This window comes from Cyprinodon tularosa, unplaced genomic scaffold (genome assembly GCF_016077235.1).
Source record: "Cyprinodon tularosa strain WSP-4 unplaced genomic scaffold, ASM1607723v1 ctg40, whole genome shotgun sequence".
NCBI lineage: Eukaryota > Metazoa > Chordata > Actinopteri > Cyprinodontiformes > Cyprinodontidae > Cyprinodon > Cyprinodon tularosa.
Genome location: NW_024039119.1, coordinates 2,720,725 through 2,747,938, shown reverse-complemented (window position 1 = coordinate 2,747,938; position 27,214 = coordinate 2,720,725). Strand labels below are relative to the sequence as shown.

Sequence of the window (27,214 nt, the reverse complement as noted above, 5' to 3'; positions counted from 1 at the left end):
TGATTAAATAAGTTACTTTAGACATTGACACTAAATTAGACATATAAAGTAGTATATAAATAATGTTCTGCATGTGTTAAATTAGCAATTTCACTGGAATTTCTGCATTAAAATAAACCAAATGTCTTTAATGCTACTAATTAAGGTGATATTTCGCCATCTGCTGGTGGCTCAGAGCAACACACTTTGGCTCCTAAACCGCTCTGTTCACTTTATTGATCTATTTAGTGATGCTTCACTGTCTCCTGGCCAACAAAAAATAAAGATACTTACATTAAACTGGGATTTATTTTGTTTGTGTGTGATTTTTTTTACCCTTAATAAGAGAAACCCCTGCGTAGGCAAACACATAAGAGCATTTCAATAAAGAGCTTAGTCTTTTATTTCATTTAAATTTCTGTACAGGTCTAGTCACATATTTATACAGAGTTTTACAAGTAAAATAAATTGCAAAAATAAAGCGACACGTTTACATAATTTCACATGGGATGGTGGTTAACAATGAAATAAATAAAACACACACATACACATAAACTCCCACGTGGGAGTATTTTTGAAACCAGGAAAAGATCAAAACCAAACCGAAAAAAAAACCTAATAAAAATGAACGCATAGCACCACTGCAGAGACATAATTGCACACATGCAGAGGGACCTGCACATGTAACTCAATCAGGCACCTGTACATGTGCTGAAACCCATGCTATGGGTAGAAGACGTGACACAAAAGGCACTGCCAGCAGGAACAGCTCGGGGAGGTGAGGATGGTGACACACAGGTGTGGGCTTTAGAGAGAAGCGTGTCCTCGTGGACATCGGACCAGACTTATCCGCGGATTATAATGAACATAAGAATGAGAAGCGGTGGAATAAATCCTGTCTACCCAGGATGACCGCAGACAAACACCAGCAGGTAGGAATGATGCAAAAAATGAACTCATATCAGCCAATAACTCTTCTTTTTTCTTTTTTCCCCCAGTATCTTCACAATTTATATGGACTGCAAACAAATCAAAGCCGTTATTATGAATCTTACAATGCATGCCAGCCTCAGAGGTTTGGCCTGGATCAACATGTGCAAAAAAAGCTGATTGAGATGTTATTTGTTTACATACATCACCTCCAATCTAAACGAGATCCTCTCAGTAAAAAACTGTCAGTGTAAGCATCGCTGTAAACGTCCTCTTACGTTCAAATTCATCCCCACACAGCAAAAACAAGAAGTTTCTTCACAACTTAAAGGGTTCTGAGCTGCCTCTCTTAGCGTCGCACCAGGGTTGGGGCTCATGCATTCTTAGTTTTGGATTTAGGCAGCAATAAAGAAAAACAAAAACATGTGTGGTGGAAAAAAAAAAAACAACCAAAAAAATATCTTTTCATGTATGAGCCAGGATGGAACTTATAAACATAGTGAGGGCACGCTGGTGGCAGCGTCATGCTGCGGGGGGTACGGTTATCTGTTGCATTTTTTCTGCTTTAATCTGGGAAGACAATAACAAAAAAAAAGGAGATCTGATGACATCATCAGACGTGTTTTAGGTATGATTGTCCTGCGGCTCCAGCTCGATGCGGCTAAAAGCAACCATGCCTTCTGTTTTATTCCTATGAGCTGATGGACTCATGCATAAGTAACACTTGCAGTAGCAGCAGCAGTAGTTGTAGCAGGAGAGATGGGAAACTTAAAAAAACAACAAAAACACATCAGTCATTGATGGGATCCGAAGTGGGAGCAGCCTCAGATCTTCCTTGGCAGGGTGATCCCGTTCTCTGTGGGGAAAGAGAGCCTGCATGCGACCTGAGAGGGAGTACGTGGATCTCTCTGTCTGAGCGCTTGTCCATGAAGAGTCCGGAGTTCAGTTCAGCTCAGGCTCCGCTCCCTGGACTGAGATCCCAGCGCGTGTCCTGGAGGTCCGGCTTGGAGACATCATGGACCGTGTGTTTGAAGCGCCTGCTGGAGCTTCTGTCGGTAAACGCTGTATTTCTGCTGCACGGCTCGAACGCGCTCCGCCTCCTCTTTCTCCAGGATGACCAGGAAGTTTTGCAGCTCAGGGACAGAGAAGGCGTGCCACTGAGGGACAGGAGGGGAAATGTTAGCTCACCTTCACTCTACTGTTTGGTTGTTTTTTTGGCACACATAAATCTCCTGATGGGTTCATAAATGTCATATAATCCTGAACGTGCATGTAGAGAGACGAAGCAGGGATAGGAGGTAGCAAATTAATTCATAGTCCTTACACAGGGTTTATACAGGAATGATTAACTCTAATTTAATGGTTTTTAAAGCTCTTAGAAATAATTTTAATGCCATCAACAAGTACTCATGACTCTCACTTTTCACGTTATGATAGGCTATATGTTTACATTATTTATTGGCTGCATCTAAAAATATCAAAGATATTTTCAATTTAAACATAATAATACATCAAATCAATTCAGTTCAGTCTGTCAAATAAGCTGCCTGTAGTGTCATTAAATGTCCAGCAGGTGTTAGTATTCTGTGAGACAGTATCAATGCAGTTTGGTCCCAAATTCCTCGTTTTCCACTTTTGTTGAACGTTGCATTTTCAATTCTCTAGCTTTTTCTCCGCCTCAAGCTTCTTTCCCAAACAGGCTTTACGATCAACCAGAAGGAGTTCCGCGCAAACACATAGAACATGTTATATCTGATATTATATATAGGACAAAATTGTTTCTATAAAATTTTTTTTTTTAAGTAAAGCATTTTAAATGCCACTATAATCACATTTAATATATATATATATATATATATATATATATATATATATATATATATATATATATATATATATATATATATATATATATATATATAAATATATATATATATATAATGCCAATTAAGGTCTTAATAAAAAAAATAAATAAATAATTGAATGACTTTTAATGACCCGCGGAAACCCAGTTACACTTCACCACGTTTCAGTTTACATTTGACTTTAAAACTTTAAACTTGATTGTATCTCATTAGCATCTTATATCGTAGATCAAACCAAATTTGTGGATCTTTTCTCTTCCAACTGTTACTACCCTATTTTTGGTGTTGGTCCATAATTGGTCTGCAACTTACAACTCTTTGGTTTTTTTGGCACTAGTGGCTCGTTTTTTTGACAGTAGGCTGACAGGAAAGAGGGAATGAGAGAGGGGGGAGAGACATGGCAAAGGACCACAGGCCGGATTCGAAACCAGGTCGGCCGGATCGAGGGTTAAGGCCTCTGTACACAGGTCATGCGCACTAACCACTGCTCCACCTATAGAACAATATAATAATACAATATATTAAATACTATAGATATAATAAATATCCTAAAGGCACCAGTAATTAGTAACTAATTGCAGTTTTCTCTTTGATCATTGGTCATAAAACAGCCTGCCATGCTGTTTCTAATTTAGATCAGTTTTTTTAAAATAACATTTCTTATGTTGGTTCTATCTGTGCTTCTATGTTTCTTTTTCTATGTCTGCTTCTGTCTCCTTGAACCCCAGTCGGCCTCAGCAGATGGCCGCTCACACCGAGCCTGTTTCTGCTGGAGGTTTCTTCCTGTTAAAAGGGAGTTTTTCCTCTCCACTGTCACTACAAGCATGGTTAGTGTGAGGGATTGCATTCGAGTCAATGAGGCCCCGTCCACACGAAGTCAAACCCTGGCCTAAACGCACACATTTTTCACCAAACCAGCCTCTCATCCATACGAAGCCGGCGTTTCGGGGGTCTGTAAACGATCTTTTTTTTATTACGCCTTCAGAGTGGGAAGATTTTGAAACGGCGTTTTCGCGTTTCCATCTTTACGCTTTAACCGCATTTTTTTTTCTTACACGCATGCGTCATAGCATCGCCTCTAAACACGCATGCGCAGTATCACAACAACAATGGCGCCGTACTGTGTTGAATGGTTGCTGCTAATGCTACTCACCCTGCTGTCGGGCTTACAACAGAATCTTCTTCTTCTGGAATATCTCCAGGAAGAACAGAGCAATATCGACCACATAGTTCATCACCTCAATTTGACTGAACCACGAAAATGGACCCTCAGGGCAACCATGTATAAATATTAGTGCGCATGCCCAACATTTCGTCGCTTATTTTTGCTTTGGCACCACAGCGCCACTTACAGGCCTGGCATACATTTTGCAGCGTTTTTTCATGCATTCGTGTGGACGATCACATTTATTTTACGTCTCCGTCTTTACGACAAACGTTCTGGAAAATATCAGCGTTTCGTGTTCGTTTTGACTTTGTGTGGACGGGGCCTGAGTCGATGCAATCAACTGTTTTTCTTTAGATAGAAAACTTTGAATCAATTGACTGGATGATCTGGTTGAACTGTAAAGTGCCTTGAGATGACATGTGTTGTGAATTGGCGCTATAGAATAAAACTGAATTGAACTGAAATAAAACGTTAGATGACAATGACAACACATTTCCTAAATTATAAAAAAAAAAATATGTTGTCTTTGTTCAAAAGGTTTATATTAGGAAAGAAGATTAGCTCCAATGAAAAGCAAAATCAGGACATCATTCTTCTCTTTTAGCGACCCAAATACTCTAAAAAAGTTTTATTTACCTGAAATAGGAAGAGAACTGGCTCTTTGGATTGTAAAAAGTTGTATAAAGTTGAAGACCCGCAACGTTTTTCAAAAATAATACGTCCACGGAGCGACTAGAATGGAGCAGAATATAAGTGTTAATTTTGCATTTTATTTTATCCAAAACAAAAACTTAACTAATACCAGCGAAATAATAAAAACATGTTTTAGGAGCAGAAGTTAATGATTTTCATATCAGTCTCTAAAAGTGAAGGAAATCAGATCCAAGGTCTATTTCTCTTGTTATTCTGTTACAAACAATGTTGTTTGTTCCTCCATAAACAGTTGAATCCAGCAACCAACATCTGCTTCTATAGGTACGTTTTATTTTGCTGGACTGAGGGTATAAATGTCTCATCGGGTTCTAAATGTTGCAACCTCGATCTACAACAAACAATCCTAATAAAGCATTAAAAACAACCTAGAAATAATAATAAGAAAAGCTGCTGTTGCTCAGTGTGATATCCAGTGAGTCTCACCTCCACCTCTCCTGTCTCGTTTTCCTTCAGAACGAAGGTGAGCTGATCCGCATCAGGTCCTGCTATCAGCCTTAGGACGAGAGGATGCTCCGACAGAGGGAGCTTCTGGAACAGATCTGCACCGGAAACACAAAACAAAACCATGAGCCAAACGTCCTGCAGCACAAAAAAGATCCCCAGAAGTCTCTTTGTTTTCTTTCCCCCTCACCCTGTCCGTCTCTGTGCGTCTGCCTGTACAAGGCGAACTTGCGAGGATCGTCCAGCACCATGAACTTCTTCAGCAGGCCCTGTATCACCTCGCCGGTGGTGGTCAGAGAGCTGATGTGGATCTGCTTCACACAGTCGCTCGGTAGGTAGAAGGACGTCCTCTTCTCCGTCTGCTGCCCCTTTTCTCCGCCCTGCTCTTCTGACGGGCCGCGCCCCCGGTTGGCCTCCACTGTGACGGGTCGACTGAGCCGCAGGTGGACCTTGATGAAGCCTGTGAAAGATCCGTCTGCAGCCTGGAGAAAGTCATGGAGAAGGCAGAGAAAACAGAGTAGGTTCCTTTAGTAGAGCTCGGCTGTTAGTCACATTTTTTATTTTAAAGGGGTCATAGAATGCAAAACCAAGTTTCCATTGTCATAGATGAATAACAATAATTCAGTTGGTGAAATTGAAGTCCAGAGAAGTTCAAACCCAATCGACACCTCCTTTCTCCGCAAATCTCACAATTCTAAACTTCCACCATAAAACGGGCGAATCCATGGAGGGTATGACGGGTCGACTGCTGGGCCGCTGACTGGACCGGACCTCAGCCTACGGAGGGGGGCTGAGGCCGGTGTCCAGGCTACCATCACCGGGTTGGGTTCGGTCGCTCCTTCCCCCACCGGCTCCCTGCCCCCGTCTGCCGGAGTTCCCGGACCAGCCCCGGAGCTGACGGCTCGGTTCTGTTGCACTGTAGTCGACTAAACTTCCAGACGATTTTGAAATTCCCTTCGGACATTTTTTTAGGTATAGAAAGTAGGACATGTCCGGGAAAAAGAGGACGTCTGGTCACCCTACCATATCAACAATTTGATGTTTCAGTGAGTGAGAGCTTGTTGCTACGATGCGTCTTTGCTCATCAGCTTCGCTCGTTGTAAACCAACCAATCAGAGCACAGCTCATCTAAATATTCATGAGCATACCATAAAAGGAAGGAAACCTGTCGTTTCATTCTAGGGCTTTTAACCAGGCTTGCATTAGGGCTCATAGAACAGCAAATATGCCATTTTCAGCCCAACCAATTTTACACACCCTATTAGAGACCTTAAGGACCAGCACCAAATACCCTATAGAATCATTCTATGACTCCTTTTTTATAAAAAATCCATCCCCTCCTTGGGCTTCCAAAGCTCAGAGTGAATCCAGTTCTTAGATGTGTCCTCATAACTGATACAGCAGCTCTCAGTGCTTCGCCACCAGCTTCTAACACTTGGCCTGTCATACGTTTGAGTGAAACACGATTATTTTAAAGCCTGAAATTCTTTGCCATTTAACTTAAGGTCCCCCCAAAGAGCAGATGATAGAAATAAAAGCTAGTTTTTTTATTTTTCACCATGAAACAGACTTATTTATTAATTCTTTTTTTTAATTAATTTTTTTTAACAGTGTCCTGTCTGGCAATGTGGCAATAACAATAATTGTCTTGATGCCAAAAAGAGCCCAACAGACACATGTCTGGTTTTCTGATGTAGGATTTAATGTAGAGGACTGAAGTTTTCCTCGTCTTTACCAGGAACTCTATAACTTCTCAGCCTTCTGGTCCAAACTGGTCTGCTGTCGGATATAAAACTACTGGGAGGCTGTTTAACTTAGAGACAGAGCACTACCGCTACACTCTCTCCTGGTGGTTAGTTATACAGCATCACTTTAAATATAAAAAGTGTAAAAAAAAATCATCATATTTCAAGTGAGAAATTTTATTTATTAGATGGAGAAAAAAAAAATTTAAAAAATGCAAAATTAACCTAAATTTATAAACAAGAATGATTTTATCTTATGGGACACTAATAACATTAGGATTCAGCTTCAGTGTTTAGTTAAATTAAATTCACTTTAATTAATTAGATAGAGTCTTATCAACGAAAACATTCTGCTGTCCAACTAGATTTTTTTAAATGTTTTTTTTAGTTAGGGAAATAGGTTGCAAAGATTTGACCATGTTAGGGAGTTCACTAAACCTAAATGATGGAAACCTGAGAGAGAAACCACTTTGATCTCCTAAACCCTGAGAGAATGATGATCCAGTCATCCTAAACTGGAGCCACTTTTCCTCATTTAGACGCTGCTCGCATCGAAACACGGTGGTGGCAGTATTATGCTCTGGGTTTACTTTTATTCAGGGTGAAGATTGTTTAAAGTGAGTCTAATTGATCCAATTCCAACCACTGAATGACCTCAATAGCAGAAAATAACACTTTGAAAATGGCCTAGTCAAAGCTGAGTTATGATCTCTTTTGTGTGAACTCACCAGGTTCATGCCATTTTCTGACACTTGAGCGTTGTAGGACTCTATCTTGACCCGCACCTCTTCCTCCGACAGCTGCTTAGCACCTCCCTCCTCTTCCTCCTTTGCTTCATTTTGCTGGAAAGAGAAAAATCAGTATCAGCAAATTCAATGCTGTCTCTTTGCCAGAAGATGGCGCTGCTTTAGTACTTTCAGTTGAACAAATACATCAAAAAAGTGAATGACAAACTTTTTAACCCTTACGTTTTTAACGAAGGAGTCTGCTGGTGCATTTAGTGATACAGAGACCAAACTAAAAAAGGGGGAGATGTTGTAATAGAAAATCTACTTCCTTGGCTCCTCTGCAGGGACATAAAACCATGCTCAAGCTGTGGAGTCAAGAAATCTTATGAATGGTGCTTTAGAACCAGCTAGCATGATGCCATGAAATGAAGATGTGGATGGGGGAGTCACAGAGGGGGAGACTCTGAAAGAGGGGTGAGGAATGATGGAAGAAAGGCTGCTGAGCAAGCCTTAGCAACACATAGTTTGACTGAGTTATTTATAGTACGCCGGGATCCATCCTCTCTATCTCACTACAGCTTCCTTCCCCCCTCCTTCTCTCTCTTTTCCTCTTCTACAGTTCGTTTGCATTTTCTGAGGCAGTTGGAGGGGGGGGCAAACATTACTGGACGAGTGAAGGGTGATGAGGTCACAGTTACAGGGGGAGTTTGCGCTTTTTAACATGAATCCTGGAGGACAGTAGAGCCAGAAGAGCTCCGAGGATCAGAGGGAAGGAAGTCGAAGGATCGTCTCTTTAGTTTGGTTCTGAAATATCTGAACTGGATGACATGTTGAAGCATCGATCTAAACAAACCCTTCAACCTCTTCTCATTTCACTAGAAGGAGCTCAACCAGAGTGGGCCAGTGATACGTTAAAGGAAAACAATAAATCTGCCAATAAAAGCCACACCAGTTCAGCTCCAGTGTTTATGTGATTATTCTGAATGCGCCAAGCCTAGAACTATTCACTTTTAAAATCACAGTTATTTAAACACTATGAAATGAGATTGATTTCTAAATGGATTAGAAATCTTTGAAAAAAAAACTGGTTTCAGTTACATTTTATTAAAAATGTGCACCTTACTTCAACAGTGACCAATTTAAAAACCTGAATTAGAATTACGGCAGTCTATCCCTCTCTGCTGGGCAGCCCTCTGTTTTCCTAAAGGTAGAGTTAACGTTTATCTTTGATGATGAGCTCCAAGCGTTTGAGAAGTGGAAGGCCTCCTCACCATGCCCCTAATCTTTACAGTAGTATCTACTACAGCAGACCTTCTACAATGGCTCTAACTTCAGCTAAAACGATAGAGAACCGGTTACTGCTTTTAAACATAAAGTGGTAAACATTATTCTTGCAAGGTGTCTTTACCAGCTGATATTAGCTTTAAAAATAAACATTGGATATTAGGAGAGGCCATGTTTATTTGAAAAGGAAGTGGGAATTTTGCCTGCAGTGCCAGTGACTTTATCCTGAAGAGATGCTTAAGTAAAAATATTGGGGTAGTGAATATTTTTTGACATTTTTTTTTTTATTTATACACCAGTAATTCATTGATCCAGTAGTTCGTTCTGGTTGCATTTTAAGTTTTTCTGACAGATTGCCGTCTCCTGCTGATGTATCTTTGGTCATTCTTGTGTTTTTGCTCAGTTTATGATCAAATAAACCTTAACAGAGGTGTGATGCTAAGGGGGCAAACAAGGGAGAAATAGGGATAAGCTAGTTAGCATAGATATTAATGAAGTAAAGCCTAAAGGTTAGGGTTATAAATAAAACTAAAATAAATTAATATTTTAAAAAAATGTTGATTCCCAGAGGCATAAGACTGAAATACCGCAGGGTTTGTTCATTGAATGAAAATGCTTCAGCCAACTGCTTTTTAACATTTATTTACTGAAATATTTCTCACCTTGATGCTGTGTCCCTGTTTGTGTTTGATAGGAATGGGAATGTTTTTTCCTTAAAGTTCCAATAGGAGGTTTTGAGAAGGATTGACTAGAACTGAGTCGCTGTAGATCAGTTTCTTTAATTAATTAGTAATTAATCGGCTGGTTATCAACCACGCTGAGCTGTCACTTTGTAAGACGGTCAGGCTCCACTAAGTAGTCGCATATTCCCACCATCTGGCTTTCCCGTAGTTCTATGGAACTACCAGCAGGTGGCAAAACATCTGTTTAGCTCACCCGGCCCAGTGCTGGAATTCTATTTAGGCTCAAAAACCACTATTTAAATACCATCAGGACAGCTGGAACTGCTATTTGCATTAACTGCACAGGAGGGAAGGAATTAAATTGTTTCTATTAGGAAAAAAAAAAAAAAAAAAAAAAAAAAAAAATATATATATATATATATATATATATATATATATATATATATATATATATATATATATATATATATTAGGGCTGTGCAAAATAATCGTCATGATGATGCATCGTGATTCTAATTTTCGTGATCTACTGCATCGATTCTTGACGCCAAGTAACGATTATTAATTTAAAAAAATGAGTAAATAAAATTGCATGAATGGTTGGTGAACATCAGCCAAAAACAAGTGTAATACAACTTCCAGTCCAGTAGATGTCGCTGCAAATGTGTTGACGCACAAGCATTTCCAGCCGCAGGATACTGTGCCTAGCCATTCAAAAACAAAACATGGAGGAGAAAATATTGCAATGCATCGCAATAATTCAAGTATCGTGATGCGTCGTGATAGAATCGCATCGTGGCCTGTGAATCGTGATATATATATATGTATATATACAGCTGTGCTTGTATGCACCCTGTGTGCACCCTCCCATTAAATAAAATCATAAAGTCACTTTTGTCATTGTCTTGAATGGAAGTTATGAAAACTTTCAGGCAGAACAATAATTAAAATTATCACTGATATGAGTATTTTTTCCCATTTTTTGTTGAATAAATGATCTGAACTCCACAAAAGAATGACTCTAAAGGTAGTATTGTTTCTTTTTGATCAATTTTAATTTGCATTACAATAAAAACTCCCTCACATCACACAGATATTAGCATCCTGTTGATGAAAATAAATCTAATCTTTTTGACAAAAAAACTATCTTTTTCTAAAGAAAAAAATATTTCTTTTTTTTTTTCATCTGGGCAACTTTTGCCGTTTCATTTAGCTGATTTAAAAGTAAAGGTTGCAGATCAATTTAAACCCTCAATTTTCTAGCAGTGATAATCATTTTAGGATCATCTGAGTGTTTTTATGTAGCAATGGGCTCTATGCACAGCTCCACTATTTCCTGAATTTAAGGCAGCTCCTTTGTTTCCTGTCTTTCATTACTGGACGAACTGATTAATCCAGGTGTGTCTGGCCAGTTACTTAGGTCATACACACCTGGATTAATTAGTGCATCCAATCATGAAAGACAGGAAGCAAAGGAGCCTCCTGAAGTTCAGGAAGTGGTGGAGTTGTGCATAGAGCCTATTAAGACAATATTTACTTGATTAACAAAAAAGCGGCAACATCCGTTCCCGCTGTAAATCTCAGCAAACAACGTTTTAATTTCCAACCAAAATATGTGTTTAACGCAGACTATAGTTTCATTGTGAATTAAACATTCAGTTTCGCATTCAGCATATTTCCCTGTTTTGGGGAAACAAATACGGCTCATCATGATGAACAAACCAAAGTGACCATGGTGGCGGCATCATGTTGAGGAGGATGCAGATACCGGACACTGGTCACAAAAGACTAAATAGAGGAAAATCCTGCAAGCATCACTTGTAGATTCTTTTTTTAGATGTTTCCTATCTAGTCAGACTAAACCTGCATACGTTTCACTCTCCAGATTTACAAAAAAAACATTTCCTCTCCACTCCATGATTAGGTTGTACTTTGTGTCAGTCAATCACAAACAACCCCAACAAACTGTATAGGGTTATGGTTTTAATGTGATGAAAGATTAAAGGTGGAACTGAATTGAATACCTCTGTGAGTCACCATAATGTTAACTGTTTAAAATACACCAACTCCAAACTTCTTTCATATTTTTCACAATAAAGGCCACAAGCTGGACCAATTTAAAGCGAGCGCTGAGAGCTCCATGTTTGGGTTAGGGTGGGGTGGTTGTTGTACGAAGGAGTCGACCAGAATTCCTCACAAACTGAAAGGAGCCTTGCAGGAATTCCTGCGTTTGTATGAGAGTTTCTAAATGTGATCGAGGCCGTGGCCTGCCCTCCCTTCTCTGCATACCAGTGAGAGTGATGGGAGCACAATGGAGCAGGACTGTGTGGGTGTAGCCGAGACTCCTGCTCAGCTACCCAGCTGGAGAGGGTCTTCTGGGAGCCGATGACCGAGAGCGCTCAGAGGCAGAGAGGAGCTCCACTACATTTACAGTAATAAAGAGGAAATATGAAAAAATCTCTCTTAACAAACTGTTTCAACAATTTGCTATCTGATTGGTTAAAGCTTCAAGATAACCATCATTAGCTATAGTCACATTAAGACTGCAGACTGATTTTACTGGATAGACTATCACAAATTGCATAGTTTGTTATTTTTATTATTAAAATCTAAAAGTTGGAGCATGCATTTTATTTACACAGTCCCATATAAACTGAAACCTCCTAAATTACGTTTAATAGAACGTTTTTCCTACCATATTAGGGTAAAAAGAAAACAGATTTCCGCACTTAAGGTGGGATCAAACGTAGAATAAAGATTGCTACACGAGATGACATGGCAAACACGGATAAGGAGTTCTGGAAATGAATTTCGTTCCATTGTTGTTGCAAGAAAAGAAAAAGTTTGTAAAATGGAAAAAAAGATAATAATAAAATCCAGAAATAAATTTTCAAAGATTTCTTAAAAAAAAAAAAAAAAGGTTTAGATTAACTGCTTTTTAAATGACTTTTTCATATCTTATTTTTCAAATTCATGAAAATTAAATTAATATTTTTTTGCAGATTTTATTTTTTAATTTTTTTGAAGATTTGATATTTTCAACCTTTTTTATATTTCTTTTTATTTCTGTTTTCCAGATTGAGTTTTACGAATTCCAAATGTGAATAAAAATTCAATTAGTAAAATTATATAAAAAAAAAAAAAGGAAAGAAGGTTTCAAAAAAAAAAAACTTAAAAGAAATTGAAAAACAGACTTGGAATTCACATTTCTTTGCTTGCAAAAACAATGAAACTAAATCCACTTCATGGAAATCAGTTTATTATTTTTTTTTTTTATTAAAGTAGATTTTTTTAAATTTTGAAATCAAAGTGTTTTCCTCGAGATTTTCATTGTTTCCAAGGCCTTAAAAGCTTTTATCCTGAGTCAGTTGTCGCACAGATTTACTGTTGCTGTTGAGTGGTAAAGTGCTTCATTCTGTTTGCATGCATGAATCTGTCTACAAACTGTAACTCTCTTAAGCCGGGCAAACACTGTGCGATATTTTCAAGTAATGCACTTAGCTACAGCTCAAACTGTACGATGAAACTGCAGGGTTTAAAAGTTTACAGCTCATGATGCATGTTCTCACACTGTGCGGCCCGACACTTTGATGTGACCTCATGACAGCCGACTGAATTTCAAACATGCTGTATTTTCACCCGACCGTACGATTCCTGATCGGGAGGTGGTCGTGAGAGGCCGATCGCCTCTCGTTACCCTATGTACCTTACATGACGAACGATCAGGCTGAAAGTCGGCCCAATTTAAAAATTCTCGCACAACTGGAGAATCGTCCTGAAAAAGGAAAAAATAAAAAATCGTACAGTGTATGCCAAGCTTTACCTTCTGTATGTTGACAAACAAACTTTTCAGCTGAATAGCGCCACCTAAAGACCTGGAGTGAGAAAGTTAACGTCTTACTCTTGTAATGTAACCAAAATCAAATGCCTCAGAGATCCAATTGAAGATCACATCGTTTCAAATCTTTTTCCTAAATTCTTCTATTGTATGTATTCTATTGACCTATCAAAGTTTTGATCTAGAGTTTTAATCTAATCCCAAGCTTTGGTTAATGTTCTGTGTTTACTTGATGGTCAATAGTTTTGCCAATAAAGGTCTGGCAAACAAAAAAAAAAAAAAGTCAGAGTTAGGACTCTTTATGAAATTCCCATTTTGAGGGTCTCATCTGCCATTGATTGTAAACATGGCGCCCCACCATAACACTCATACTACAAATACAATTGTCCAGTCCTTGCACATACCTACCCAGCACCCTAACAGCACACCATCCCCTATGATGAAACATGGTAGTGGCAGGATCATGCTGTGGGAAGCTATATAATAAACAGCTGTTGCGGAACTGGAGGGCTCCTTCAGTGACAGACTGCTGCATCTTAAATGCACCAGGGAGCGTTATCACAGATCCTTCCTCCCAGCAGCTGGAAGACTCTATAACCACCACTGTTCCCAACAACCTCAATGAGTTGCTACATTCATACAGATTTTTGCAATTTCTGTCTTAGTCAGTTAAATAACATGCCATCTCTGATGTTTCTGCTATTTTACACCAATCTATTAAAAAATGTCCATAGCTGTTTATTGCTTATTTATTCTCCAGATAGAGAATTTTTATAAAGTAAAAACACTGTAAAGTATTTTGTTTTTTTTTCTTAACTCTGTCATTTATTCTGTTATTTTTATACACATTTTTAAGGCCCACTTTGTGTGACCACTTTTGCTGCTGCTTTAACACCACAATTTCCCCATTGTGGGACAATAAATGGATATTCTGTTGTATTATATACTTTACATCCATCTGTCACATACAATTCCTTTATAAAACTCACATTTTTGATTGTAAGGAGACAACATCAAAACGTGAATATACTGTAAAATAAACTGTGTTGAAAACAGTTTGTTTTGTCAATCTCTTGTAAAAACCAATACATGTTTTAGAGTGACCTGCTTTTACGATTTTCCTCATTTATTGGTTGCATTTAAAGTTTAGTTTTCTGTTTAAACTCAGAGAACCCGGCATGGAGCTTCAAGGACCCAGATATGAGAGATGCACAACCTCAGGGAGTGACACGAGTCATGCTTGATCTGCCTGTTACTCTGATGGGAGGACACAGGGGAGGTCGCCATGGCTTGAAATGTCAGCGTTGAAGCAAACTTTGTGTTTCCGTCAACCAGAGCGGCTGCTTCTTAACCTTATTCAATGCCCAATCAAGCATCTGAGTTTCCGTCCGTGAAACGATTGCAGGTCCGTGCTTGCAACGATTGTATCAGCAGAAGAGGTTTGCACGAACACAAACGCACACTCTCAGGCGGAGATTCAGTTTCACAGCTCTGAGGTCGTCGCTCACATCAGCCGTCGTTAAAGTAGAAGATAGAAAACAGTGTCTCCATTACTTCAGAGTACGCTGACTTTGTTTCCTGGGATTGAAACCTGATCATTTTCTTTAGAGGAAAAGACATTTTTAGCTCTGAATATAAAGATAATTTATGAAACTACCTTTCAATATAATTTAAATTGCTAATCCTTCTAGAAATGTCTCCAAAAAGGATGCTCCAAAGGTTTGAGCTGTCAAACATTCTTCTTTGCAATGTAGCTCAGGATCAATTTTCAAGTCCTGCATAGAATTTCAACTGTGTTGAGGACTGGCCTTTGACTAGGCCATTTTTAAACCTAATTATGCATGCTTTACAGTAGCAGCCATTCAAAATGGCCCCTCCCAGTCAAACGGCAGCCGAATGGTAGCCCACTTCCCTGCAACTCCAAGCGAAATCCCCTCCAACTATCAGCCACTGGAGTGACCTCCTCTTGCATATTTTTTACTCTGACTCCACCCTTTCACTGAAATACAGGGTCTGACCAGGAAATTATGCTTCTTTTTAGATCTTAATGTCCACAAATCATGACTTAAATATGTTTTAGTACAAATATTGATGTTTAAAAAGGAATTGTAGGGGACCAGCCAAGGGCTTATCAAGGAAAGTCGGGAAATTTCAAATGGCTACTACTGTAATTCCTCTGCAGCCTGTATTGAGCTTAACTCACTTGCAATCTTGAAGGAAAATGGATGCTTTGTATATTATCACTTGATGGATCATAAAACATACACAAAATCACTAAAAGTGTGCAGCGACATTCAAATTACGGAATTAAACTGCTAAAAACGTCACTATGGTTTCCGGCTGATCAGCAGCATGCAGACGTTTTTAAATAAGCAACCCCAAGCTGACATAAATTAGGTGCCTCATGCCTAAAATCAAAGGATTATCGCAGGACGCCATGCTGGTCTTTTTGTCCCTCTTTTTCATATTCAAATACAGATAAGGATGCGGTCAGTTGTTGTTCACCGTGAAAGAAGCCCCTCCTTTACATGTTTCTCTTACTAGAGTTTTTTTTTTTTTTATGACATCCATCGCTGCGCTGTCTGTCTCTGGATCTGCGGTACCAAGCCTCCACGCTGACAGATCTGAGACGTCTGTGTCAGCATGGCAGCAACCCCGACTCTGAACAGCTGGTGAATTATTCAGAGAGCAAACCTTCAGAAACCAAAGGGAGGCCAGCGTGAGGTCAGCAGGAGGCGGCCTGAGGAGTTCACTCATTAAAGCAACCGTCCATGTCCCCCCCATCCAGTAACCAGGCGTAAAGTGGCTCCAGAGCAAAGCAGAGTGAACATTTCTAAGAAAATGCAAACGGTGCCAATACAAAACCCCAAGAGTTGCTATGGTAACTACAAAGCACTGGTAAGTAGTCTGCACCTTGTACACACAGACACAAACTAAAAGCGTAAAGCTTCGCACGAGGCGTTTCTACAGAAACCTCTCCCGCTCACAGTGGAGAGGAAGCCATTATGGCCGCTGCGTTCAGATCATTAACATCTCTGCAAACACATTAAATCCGCCAGCTGGGTTGGATGGAAGTGATGAAGCAGCAGCGGCGGCGGCGCTCTGGTTTCAGCTCTCAGTGGTTCTGATGATAGAGGAGGGGTTTAAAATGGATTTTTAAGGTTCCTCATAGTTACACAATGCAGATGTGTGAAAGTAACTCCCCTCCTATACTCTCAGGTTTGCACACACACACACACCTAGAGGCCCTATTGAACAACACCACTTCCTCTCCAGACTTCTGCTTTCAGGCTGTATATTTTTTGTCATCTAAATGGCCGTTGTTTTTGCTTCCTGCTGTACTGAATCAAACCATGGCTTTTATCCATCAAAGGGGCCCCCCCTTCCCTCTTTTTATCAGGATCTGGGAGAGAGAGAGACGATGCAGACCTGTACCTTCGGTGCATGCTTGGGCTTGCGGAAGAACGAGGTCTTGGCGGTGAAGAAAGTGAAGTCCTCGCTTTCGTCGTCCAGGCTGCAGTACCCGCTGCTCATGCTGTTACTGCTGGTCATGGAGGGGGTCAGCACCGTACTGACGGTCATGGAGAGGTCTTTTCCAGAACAGCGGAGCGTCACACCGGCGGCTCAGGAGGAAAGCGTTTGGGTCGTCTCAAAGTGCTCAGCCGCAGTCAGAGTCCAGAGGCATCTGAACGTCCTTGGCTCATCCAGAAGAAGCAGAGCTCCTCCGACGATGCATCCGACTCAAACGGCTGAATGAAAACAGGTGAGTTCGGTTTGGATTCCGGCACCCTCACTGCTACCGGAGAACAGGACCAGGAAATACGAGAGCGAGCACAGACGTGTCACTTCCTCCTTTTCAAGCCTGTGTTCGAGAAAGCTCTGATGCTGCTGCTGTCACAATCAGGCTGTGGGAGCACCTGGCTGTCAGCGGCTGATGTGCGCCCTCTCACGAAGTGAGCCGCGGCTCCTTCATGTCCACACTGGGTGGAGAGGGGTCGGCTTACGGGCTGGTGTCAAGTTAACCCTGCTCACCTGATGGCACCTGCTATGCCTGCAATCTAATGAAGGCACGCATGCAAAACCACATCCTGCTTCAGACTGGGCTCTGCGTCACACTGAATGGGGCAAATGACAGCTTAGGTCATGATCTGGCAGCAGAAGAAGAAGAAGCTTAGTGATCCTCATCTGTTCCTGAAGAAGCAGAGGAAATCTGGGCGGTGAGGACAAGGCACCCTCCAGCTGTCTCCATCGCTTCGGATGGAATCCTCCCACACAAGCTCTTATCTTTCTCAGTCCTCCTGCCTCTGCAATTGTTTCACTCCCTCGGTCTCTCGCAACCTCCCTCAACCATCTGTGGTTTGAGTGTGTTATCAAGCCGAGAGCACCCTCCCCCTTCTCTCTCTCTCTCCCTCTCCCTCTCTTCCTGCAGGCAACTGCACCCTGCAGAGCATGGCCACTTCCTCTCACAGAAGACAGCGAAAGCAAGAGAGAGGGGCAGAGGCATGAGTAAACAAAAACGTTGATGAGCTGGAGATATGAAGTCTCGCTGCTCTTGTGAAGCGTATGTTTGAGCAGCAGCAGGAAACAGAAGCAGAGCTGGAAAACATGGCCGATCGCCTACATAAATTCTGCTGCTGATTGGTAACCAGCCAGGCCACCATACAGGTGCATCTCAACAGATTAAAACAGGGGTTTCCGCCTGGGAACCCAAACATGACTCCTAAAAATGCACATTCACTTGAATATTTATTTATAAACAAAAAGTCAAGTGATTATATAAATGTTTTAATGTTAGTGAAAACTAACTGTCGGTTAAACTCCTCCTGGCCAGTAGGTGGCATCCTCACGCAGGCCTGCGCTAGTGCTGTAATGGTACCCAATTTGCTGATGCTGAAGCTAACCAAACCAAAGATTTAACTCCCCTGTCCAGCATTAAAGGTGACATAAGAGATCTTGGAAAAACACTTCCAGCAGGCTATATTTTTGAACATACACAAGGACCCCTTTAAACCACGTCTTCAAAACACATGAACGTGCATGCTGTCTGCAGCGCGTCTAGAGCAGCAGGTAGACAGACACAGCACTGATGATGCAGAGCGCTTTGATCACTCCTCTGAAACAGTTTATTCACGCCTAAGTTAACTTAAAATGAGAAAATCTGCCGGCAAAACATGTTGGCTTTTATTGTCCTGGTTCCTGCAGTTTGGATTACGTACATGAAAAACACCTTCCAGCCGCCGCAGCAAACTGCGAGGAGGCGACCGGGCCATATGCTGCTGTTGAACGGGATTCCTAGTGACAGTGCACCGCTGGCGTACAGGGGTCTGAGCGGCTCCGACATAAACAATATTTTAATGTAGGATGGTAATCTGGATGAACTGACTGGACTGACCATGTTTTTAGGTGGACTTTCTCACTTCAAAATAGATTCAAACTACTTTTTACCCACTGATCACAGCAAATATAGCTGCTATTGCTACAGGCAAAGAAAGGATAGGGTAGCTCCGCCCAACGCGCATCACACCCACTTTTTCCACCGCGCAGCCAGAGCAGCAAAGATGCTTCAGCCGTGCGTCAGAACTAAACTTGTACAAGCATCAAAAATGTAGCAGCACGTGTGTTTTTACTGCTACTGCTGCTTGTGGTGTGAACGTAGCATAACAGTGGCTAGCTTCCAGCCATGGCGTCCTGCATGAGCATTGGGAGGTCAATTCATTTATGTGTCAGGGGGTGGGGACAAGCAGACAACCCTGATTGACGTGTCACAAACCAATCATGTACAACAGACCATGTTTTGTGATTGGTTAGGGTTATTCATTGATTTCTCACTGTAGCGGGGTTAGGGTTAGTCCAGACACTTCCAGACCTTCTATTTCACTGGTTGCTACGCAACTTTGGGGAGATCTTTAGCAGTGATGTGAAGTGGAATTGCAAATAAAATGCAAAACTTTACCTGTCAAGTCAGGGCATCCAACTTCTCACCAAACCTTGGAGTGAGATTTTGAAAGAATTTGGACATGCAACGCTTGTCAGGGTTAGATGAGGACAGGTGTAGCTATAGGTTGAAGGTTTTCAGGGGATTTAACTGAAACAAAGTTCTTTTATACACAATCCACGCCCACACTTCCCCCTTTAACGTTCTCATGGTGGTCTCAACAACATCCGCAGTAACAACACACATAGGGCGCACCGCACTATAGGGCACATTTTGAGGGAAAAAAAAGACGTTTATATGCGCCTTATAGTCGCGAAAATACGGTAAGTAATTATCTTATTAGTTTGTTTTTTTTACAATTGACAAAACAGCTAAATTATTCAGACCTTCTAGGAGGCTGCAGATTTTATAAAAACTCACCATGACACAAGACAGTGCTTCCATTAATGTTTGATTCTGGTAGATGTGATGTAATTTAAGTTTTTAAACATATTTAATGGACCAAAATAAGAATAAATGAATAGGATAAGTAATAATAAAATAAGAACATCCCTCTGGTTCCTCTTATATCAATCCTGCATAACTGAGTTGTTCTGCACATTCTCTCTTAATGTGGTTGGACTTTTCTTTGGTTGCTGATTTTTTGGAAAATAAAATGCAATTGTTCTTCTTTTTGTGGAGCTCCTATGGGTTTTTGAGGCAAAACCTGAAGCTTTAAGAATTTTGTTTAGTTTTGTGTTTGTTTAATTAATCCTAAAATCCAACCGGAGATTATTAAACTAAACTGAGCAGTGATTTAACTTGTGAGCAAAACATGGACCAAAATTTGGACCAAATTAGGATTCTAAATTAGAGCAAAAATCACTAGGTAAAGAGAAAAGAAACCACACAGTCTCCACATTGATAATTTAAGCTAAATGCTGTATATTTTATAATCTTCAATAATTAAAAAGTGGATTATCTTAGTTAACTAAGTTACTTAATAATCACTCAGAAATTCTGGTATTTTTTTAATATCTGATGTAAGTCCCTCACCTCCTCTGCTGTCAACACAGTGAAAAGGTGGGCGGGTGCAAAAATACGGACTGGATATGAACCTGGCTTCACATTATGTGTTAAGGGCAGATTAGACTTCTGCTACCGCACACATCAAATGTCTCTTTGGTTTGGTCGCAAACCAGTTTTGCTGGTATGCTTCTGCATCGTCGGTCTGGAATTTCTAGGGACGCACAGCAGTTTCCCACAAAAGCTCAAGGGGGAGCCTATTGGAGAACTCGCGAGAACTTTGGCGGATGGTCACGAGAACTTCGCTTTGGCAGAGACCTTGGCATGTTTATATCATTTGTCTAAGGCATCGTACAAGTACTTGTACTTCCGAACCTCCTCGATTAACCTTTCGTCGTAGTTGTCCATTGTAGTTGTTCCTTGGTTTTTAAAAATGGCGCCGAATCGAGGAGGACGACCAAACAGATAGCCGGAAAGGCATACCAAGGACCAATCACAGCAGCTTTTTGTCTGCACACTAGCGCTTGAGATCTGCATCGGTTTGCGTCCGTCCGACGCGTAGTCAGGATTTTTTTTAGGTGCGCACAGACAGATTTGACAATTGCAGAGGCTATGCGTCACAAGCATAAATTGGCCTTAAGCATTAAGGTTGTGTTGAAAACGCGAACTGGATTTTTATCATCATAGTATTTATAAATATAAATAAGTGTAATGGAGTTGAGTATTAATGTCCGTAATTTTTTAGCGTGAAAAATTGCGGATATGGAGTGAGAGCGGGTGAAGACACTGAGATACGTGAGGCTCACGCCCAATAGGTGAGAGTCAACATATTCTCATTATCAGTTCGTATGAAATCGTACGAAAAGTTATGCACACTATTTCGTACATTTTGGACGTTTTTCCTCAAAAAAAACAGATCAGTGCGCATGCGCAGGCAGACGTAAAACTTGCAAAAACAGTGCAATAATTACTTCTTCATGTCTCTAATTACGTTGCTTGCTGTTTTATATCTTAGGGTTAGGGTCAGGGTTAGGGTTAATTGTATGTTAAATTCTATGTTATTGAATGGTGCGTAAGATGCGCATGCGCATACGACCAAAAAAACGTCCAAAACGTACGAAATTACGATGCATAACTTTTCGTACGATTTCATACGAACTCATAATGAGAATACACTGTGAGAGTTGACAGCGCTGTCAAGTAGAAACTCTGCAACCGAGGCATCAGTGGGAAGCCTGACCTGTGCTTTCAGCGTACGCCATCGCGTGAAAGAATCTCCCAAAAATACACTCTGGTCTCGTTTCTCTCTTTTGTATCGTTTCGTTTCTTCTCAAACCCTTTGCAGACGCTTTTTTTTAAGACCCTCGTCCATTTTTAAAGAACCAAAAGAAAGGTGAGTTTCAATGACTGTCTGAAACCGTAGCTCCCCACACATATACACCTGAAAGTGCGCATGTGCAGACACATCACCAGAATGATTGACAATTAGGAGGACCACTTATTTTGATGATTGACCTGGAAAAAGTTAATCCTGCCCTATGCCTTTGACCACAAAATTGGCATCATAACAGAAGTAAGCATTTGTAGATTAAAGACCCATCAAAATGTATTATTTATATACTATATTTTTTGTTAAATTAATACTTTTTCTCTGCACCGCTCTATGCGCCTTGCGCATGTTTTTTTTTTGTCCAGAAAGTTGGAGCTTTGACCTTTAATTCATTTCAAGTGTTATTTTTATTTGTTTAATGGGACATATTTTAGTATGTACGTGTACATTTTATAATTTATTAAATAAAAACATTTTATTTCAAATCATGGTTCATGCATTTATTTAATGGGATACTCAAATTTTTTTCATTTAATAATATATTTCGACCTTCCATTAGCTCAGGAATCAAATAGCCACACACACACACACACACACACACACACACACACACACACACACACACACACACACACACACACACACACACACACACACACACACACACACACACACACACACATGTTGTGTCACAATATCCTTGTGGGGACCTTCCATTCATTTCCCACTAATTTTATGGCCTAACCATGACCCTTGCCCTAACCCTAACCATTACCGACACATACCTATCCCTAAACCTAACCTAAACTCAATTAACACCTTAGTCCTAAACCTAACCCCCACCCCAAGAAGAGAAACTTTCCTTATGGGGACCAGTTGTTGGTCCCCACAAGTACCTATGAGTCCCCAAAATGTAGCATATTCCTAGGAAATTGTCCCCACCAGGTATTAAAGACATGGCCACACAGACATACACATACACACATATCCTGGGACAAGAAAGTTATATAATTTTACAGAGTACAATTTAAAATTTAAGTTCTGATGATTTTCAATAGAATAATGTAACATTTTTGGTCATGAGGAAGACTGCTAGCTTGACAGGTTGTGGCTACAGAGGCTCGTTCACAGAGTTTCTAACATATGTTGGAAAGTTGAGTGGAAGGAAAAAGTCTGGTAGAAACCTCGGCAAATGATAAAGGTAAAGATAAATTATGGAAAAATTTCTCCTTTTTTACTTATTTTTTTCAATAAACTGCACAAAAGATGATATAAACAGTCTCCTGGTTCACTGTTACTATTTGAGGCCTACCCTCGTTGACATCAGTTCTGTCAGACAGCTGTGTTTGTTCTTTAGATATAAGCCTTCATGAGATGCTTTAATTGTTAAACTCTAAATCAAATGTATCTATACAACATACGATGGAAATAATTGATCTTTTTAATTGTGGTGTAATTCACTGATATGCTTTTGCTAAAACAGAGTGGTTTCCAAATCCATGTGCTTTACAACAATACAGAACCTGACTTAACAATACAGGGAAGGTGACTGCAGCCCCCCTGACCTCTGGCTCTGGTTGTGACCTCCCTTGTCAGAAAAGAGCTAAAGCCTCCCCCTTCAACCTTCATATTGATTGCATTTGCATGCTGCTTCTGTAAGATGCTTTCTACATAAATGCAGTCCTGGCTGGTTTCCTGCTGCATCTGAGCCATTTTAGTGACAGATTTAATCAGCATCTATCTTAAGCTTCGATTCGTCTCATAGGGGGACTAAATGCAGATCTGCTTCGGCCTACTTGCAAACAGTGAAAAAAGGCAAGAAAGGATTCGGATGCAAAAATCAGACACACACACACGCCTGGGGGTCTCGGATCAATAAAGTGCAGCCGATGCTTTGAATTGTGACCATCTGTGAGGGAGGGGATCAATTCCTGCTGAAACAAACACAAAGTAACGGATACAGAGATACAGCAATGAAACAGAGGCAATAAAAAAATGAAAAATAAGCGGGGGACAGCAGGAAATAAACAGCCGGTTTTTCCCTCTGGTCTGTAGCACTGCTGCAGTATTCTGAGCCAAACCACAGCGTAGACAGAAACAAACCTCAGTCACTGGGTTCAACCGTGTGCAAAGCAGAGATTTTTAATGTTTTCCTCTTTCAGGAGGCATCATGATCAGCTTGCTGTTTGTTGTTCTTTAAAATTCAGTCAACTATGTTTAAAGGGCATTTTGGAGGTAGAGACTGCTTTGGAGAAAACACTGTAGGGGTATTATAATTAAAAAGCCATTTTTTAAAATATAAATCCAGTAAAACTGAACTAAAATTGATAACAGTGGAAAAAACAAGTGAAAAAGCATAAGCTTGAATGTGGAGGTTTAAGGGGGACAAAATTAATTAAATTAAAATAGCATGACATAAATATGTATTATGTGTTATCAAAGCAATAAATGTACCACTTAATAATATTTAATAAATCATTTAACAATCAAATATACCATTAAATTATAAAATGAAAAACTGAATAATTAAATATATATTTTTTAAATATATAAATAAATCTCTCATTTTCATTAAAATGATTTATTTTTATTATCTATTTACTGATTTTCCCATCATAAAATTATTTAAACAATTATATTCGATCCAGTGGGCGGGACTAGGACAGCTTCCATAGGAACCCTGACGTCTGATTGGCTGCTTCTCTCAAGATAAAAAGTCACTTTTTTCACTTAATTTTTTAATAAACTGCACAAAAGACGATCTAAGCATACACCTGCACAAAAGACCAGTTAATAATATTTAATAAATAGTTTAGCAAGATAAGACAACCTCTTCCTGAGTTTACTTCTCACTTCTGATGAGTAAAGATGATTAATTAACTTAATTAAAGGACATTTTACAAGTTCTTTATTTGCCTTCAAATGTTCCTCACAACACTTGAGAAGTTTAATCCCATCTATTAAGATGATGCATCAGGGCACTGAAAGCTCCTCCAAAGGACCAAATAAATTCACGCAGAATTTGCATATATTAAACTTCTTTACATTTGCTGTATCTGCAAACATTGATATTGCAATAAAAACTGCATATTTTGCACTGTGCAGCTCTAATCCAGACATTAAGTGACACTGTCTCCTTCTGTGTTTTCTTATTGGCTCCCTGAAGCCCCGAGCTCGGATCAGTTTCCTGGTTTTCCAGCATTTTGTGAATCTTAGTCGTCCAACATGTCCTTAAAGTATCGATTAGGTATGGAGTGTCCATTTAAGAAAAAAAGTATGGTGAAGCAAGTCGCTGGGCTGCGCAATGGGTAGCACTGCTGCCTTACAGCAAGAAGGTTGCGGGTTTGATTCCCGGCCCCCATGGAGTTTCAATGTTCTCCCTGAGCATGCATGGGTTCTCTCCAGGCACTCTCCCACAGTCCAAAAAACATGAGTGTTAGGTTAACTGGCTTCTCTAATCAAATCACTTTAAATTATGTTTAGTTGTTTGTTAGAATTATGTCCTTTAGAAAATAAAAGTCTAGAACAGGGGAAACCAATTAAAAATCAGCGGGGTCCGAATAAAGAAAATCACCGGTAAAGGTCTGGAGACAATTTTTATCTGTTACTTTAAACATGCATTCATGTTTGAACCGACTTTTTAAATAAATAAATCTTTTTAAAAAGTATGTAGACAATTTCCTGATTCACATATTTTATTAAAACACCTGAACTGACCGTTTTTCGTTTTCCTGTCCGCAAGAGCAGTGGGCTTTATGCTGCCCTGCAAGGCTTTAAACCTGGGTTTGAATGGAGACAAAGCCATTCTAAAGCACATATCAAGGAGCTCATTCTTTGCCTGGATCCATATTTATTGTTGATTCTATTCATGGTGGAGAATCCTGCTTCATAGCAGCAGGTTGAGCCAAACATCCTCTAAATGTGCAGGGTCATCATTGAACACAACATTTCACTTTTCTGTCACCAGTTCACCACAGTTCTTCCAGCAGTCCACACTTTTTCTGCTCTCTTTTTCTCATCATCTTCTCCTTCTTTCCCATCGCCCGGCTTGCCACAGGTTTGCCTGCTGTGTCTAAAAGTAGCAGCAGCAGCAACCCAGACTGACAGCAGCTCACTGGCTAATTTGCATCACGTATAGCCTGGTGCCGGAGGGCTTTACCGTACAAACAGGAGAAGTGGCACAAGTGAAATTAGACTCTGCCGTCGGACAACATGTGGTAATTTATAAATGTTTGAAATCAGGTTGGTCCATCAGCCAGCAGGTGGGTCCAGATCTGTGATCTCTGGTCTAGCAGGTCAAACCCATATATGTTTTCTATTTTTTCTATGCTGATGCAGATCAGGAAAAGTATAAAACCCAAAACTGTACTTTCTTTTTACTTCTACAAATATTAAAATCTGTAATCTATTCCCTTAAAGTGCTAGTACTATTACCAGGCTTTCCCATCGTGGGTTAGACAAACGTTGGGTGCAACACTAACTCCTAATGCATTTAGAACAGATTACTTTAATTAACATGAACTCCTGTTGAGGCAGATTTTTGGAGGATTAATCTGCTACCTCACTGTTAAGAAATGACTTGACCTAAACAAGAAAAGTGGTCATGTTGACCAAACATTCCCTCTTAATTGGCTCTGCCCGTTTGTCATAGATCAGAGGAAACATGTTGAGGAAATGAAGCTTTGCCGTGACTGATGTCCCTTGAGGGAACACTGATTAACTTAATTGGCTTCCTCCATCTGACAGGATGCGAGGAAGTGAGAGCATCATGGCCCAGCAGTGATTCGATAAAGCTGTCGGAGAGAGGAGCCGGAGAGAAAAAAAGAAAAGGGGGGGGGGGATCTAAAGAGTCAGCAGCAGAGGAGGATGAAGGAGGCAGGTGATGATCTAAAGCAGTGTCCTGTTCGGAGAACATTCTGTGAGAATAAAAGCTACCTGACGTACCGCTGGACGGCCTATTGTGCAAGAGGATGATGGTTATGTAAGAGCGTGGGCATGACGCAGAGAGAGCCCTGCTATTATCGATAAAGAGCTGAGTCATGGACACCTATCTGTAAGTCGTCCACTCTTCTCAATTAATCCTGCTTATCTCACCTTACGCAGAGGAGCTGCAGAGGAAGAGGAGGAGACGTGTCCTTTGGGATCTGGGCTTTCTGCTGCCTCTCTGTCCCTCTGGTTGCAGTCGAGCTGGACCCGACGCTCACACTCCAGGTGACAGGTGTAGCTGCAGTCTGAGGGGACAAACACACAGGAACCAATCAGTGAGCCGGACTGATAAAACATTCCAAGCATATTGGCTCCATCTAGTGGCTGAAACTAGAATCACATATACAACCAGCAAGATTCCTTCTTATAAATATTACTATAAATATCATTATGTTTAGGTGGATAAACTAATGTTAACCAGGGCTGGCAAATTAATGGATTAATTGTGATGAATTAAGTAATTGATTGGAGTATAGAGACTGATCAAACAAAAATGTAAAAACAAAAACATATAAACATTTTGCATTCAAAATTAAAAATATTTTATCTCCTTTTATCCCAGTCCTCAACTGGAATAAATTTA

General features: G+C 40.2%; 1 protein-coding gene across 5 annotated transcripts in view; it reads right to left on the bottom strand.

The window, feature by feature from the left end:
* Positions 1-358: 358 nt before the first annotated feature.
* rassf5 (Ras association domain family member 5) overlaps positions 359-27,214 on the bottom strand; it is a 59,941-nt gene continuing 33,085 nt past the window's right edge. For 3 of the 5 annotated variants that reach the window (XM_038298105.1, XM_038298106.1, XM_038298109.1), the window contains exons 2-6: positions 26,740-26,876; positions 7,571-7,684; positions 5,288-5,579; positions 5,080-5,195; positions 359-2,066 (exon numbers count right to left, since the gene is read on the bottom strand). In XM_038298105.1, coding sequence (XP_038154033.1) covers positions 1,923-2,066; positions 5,080-5,195; positions 5,288-5,579; positions 7,571-7,684; positions 26,740-26,876 — 803 coding nt within the window. In that variant the 3' untranslated portion in view covers positions 359-1,922. Of the gene's footprint in view, positions 2,067-5,079; positions 5,196-5,287; positions 5,580-7,570; positions 7,685-16,804; positions 17,748-26,739; positions 26,877-27,214 lie in introns of those variants that run through there. The other 2 variants (XM_038298107.1, XM_038298108.1) reach the window with 2 other exon arrangements.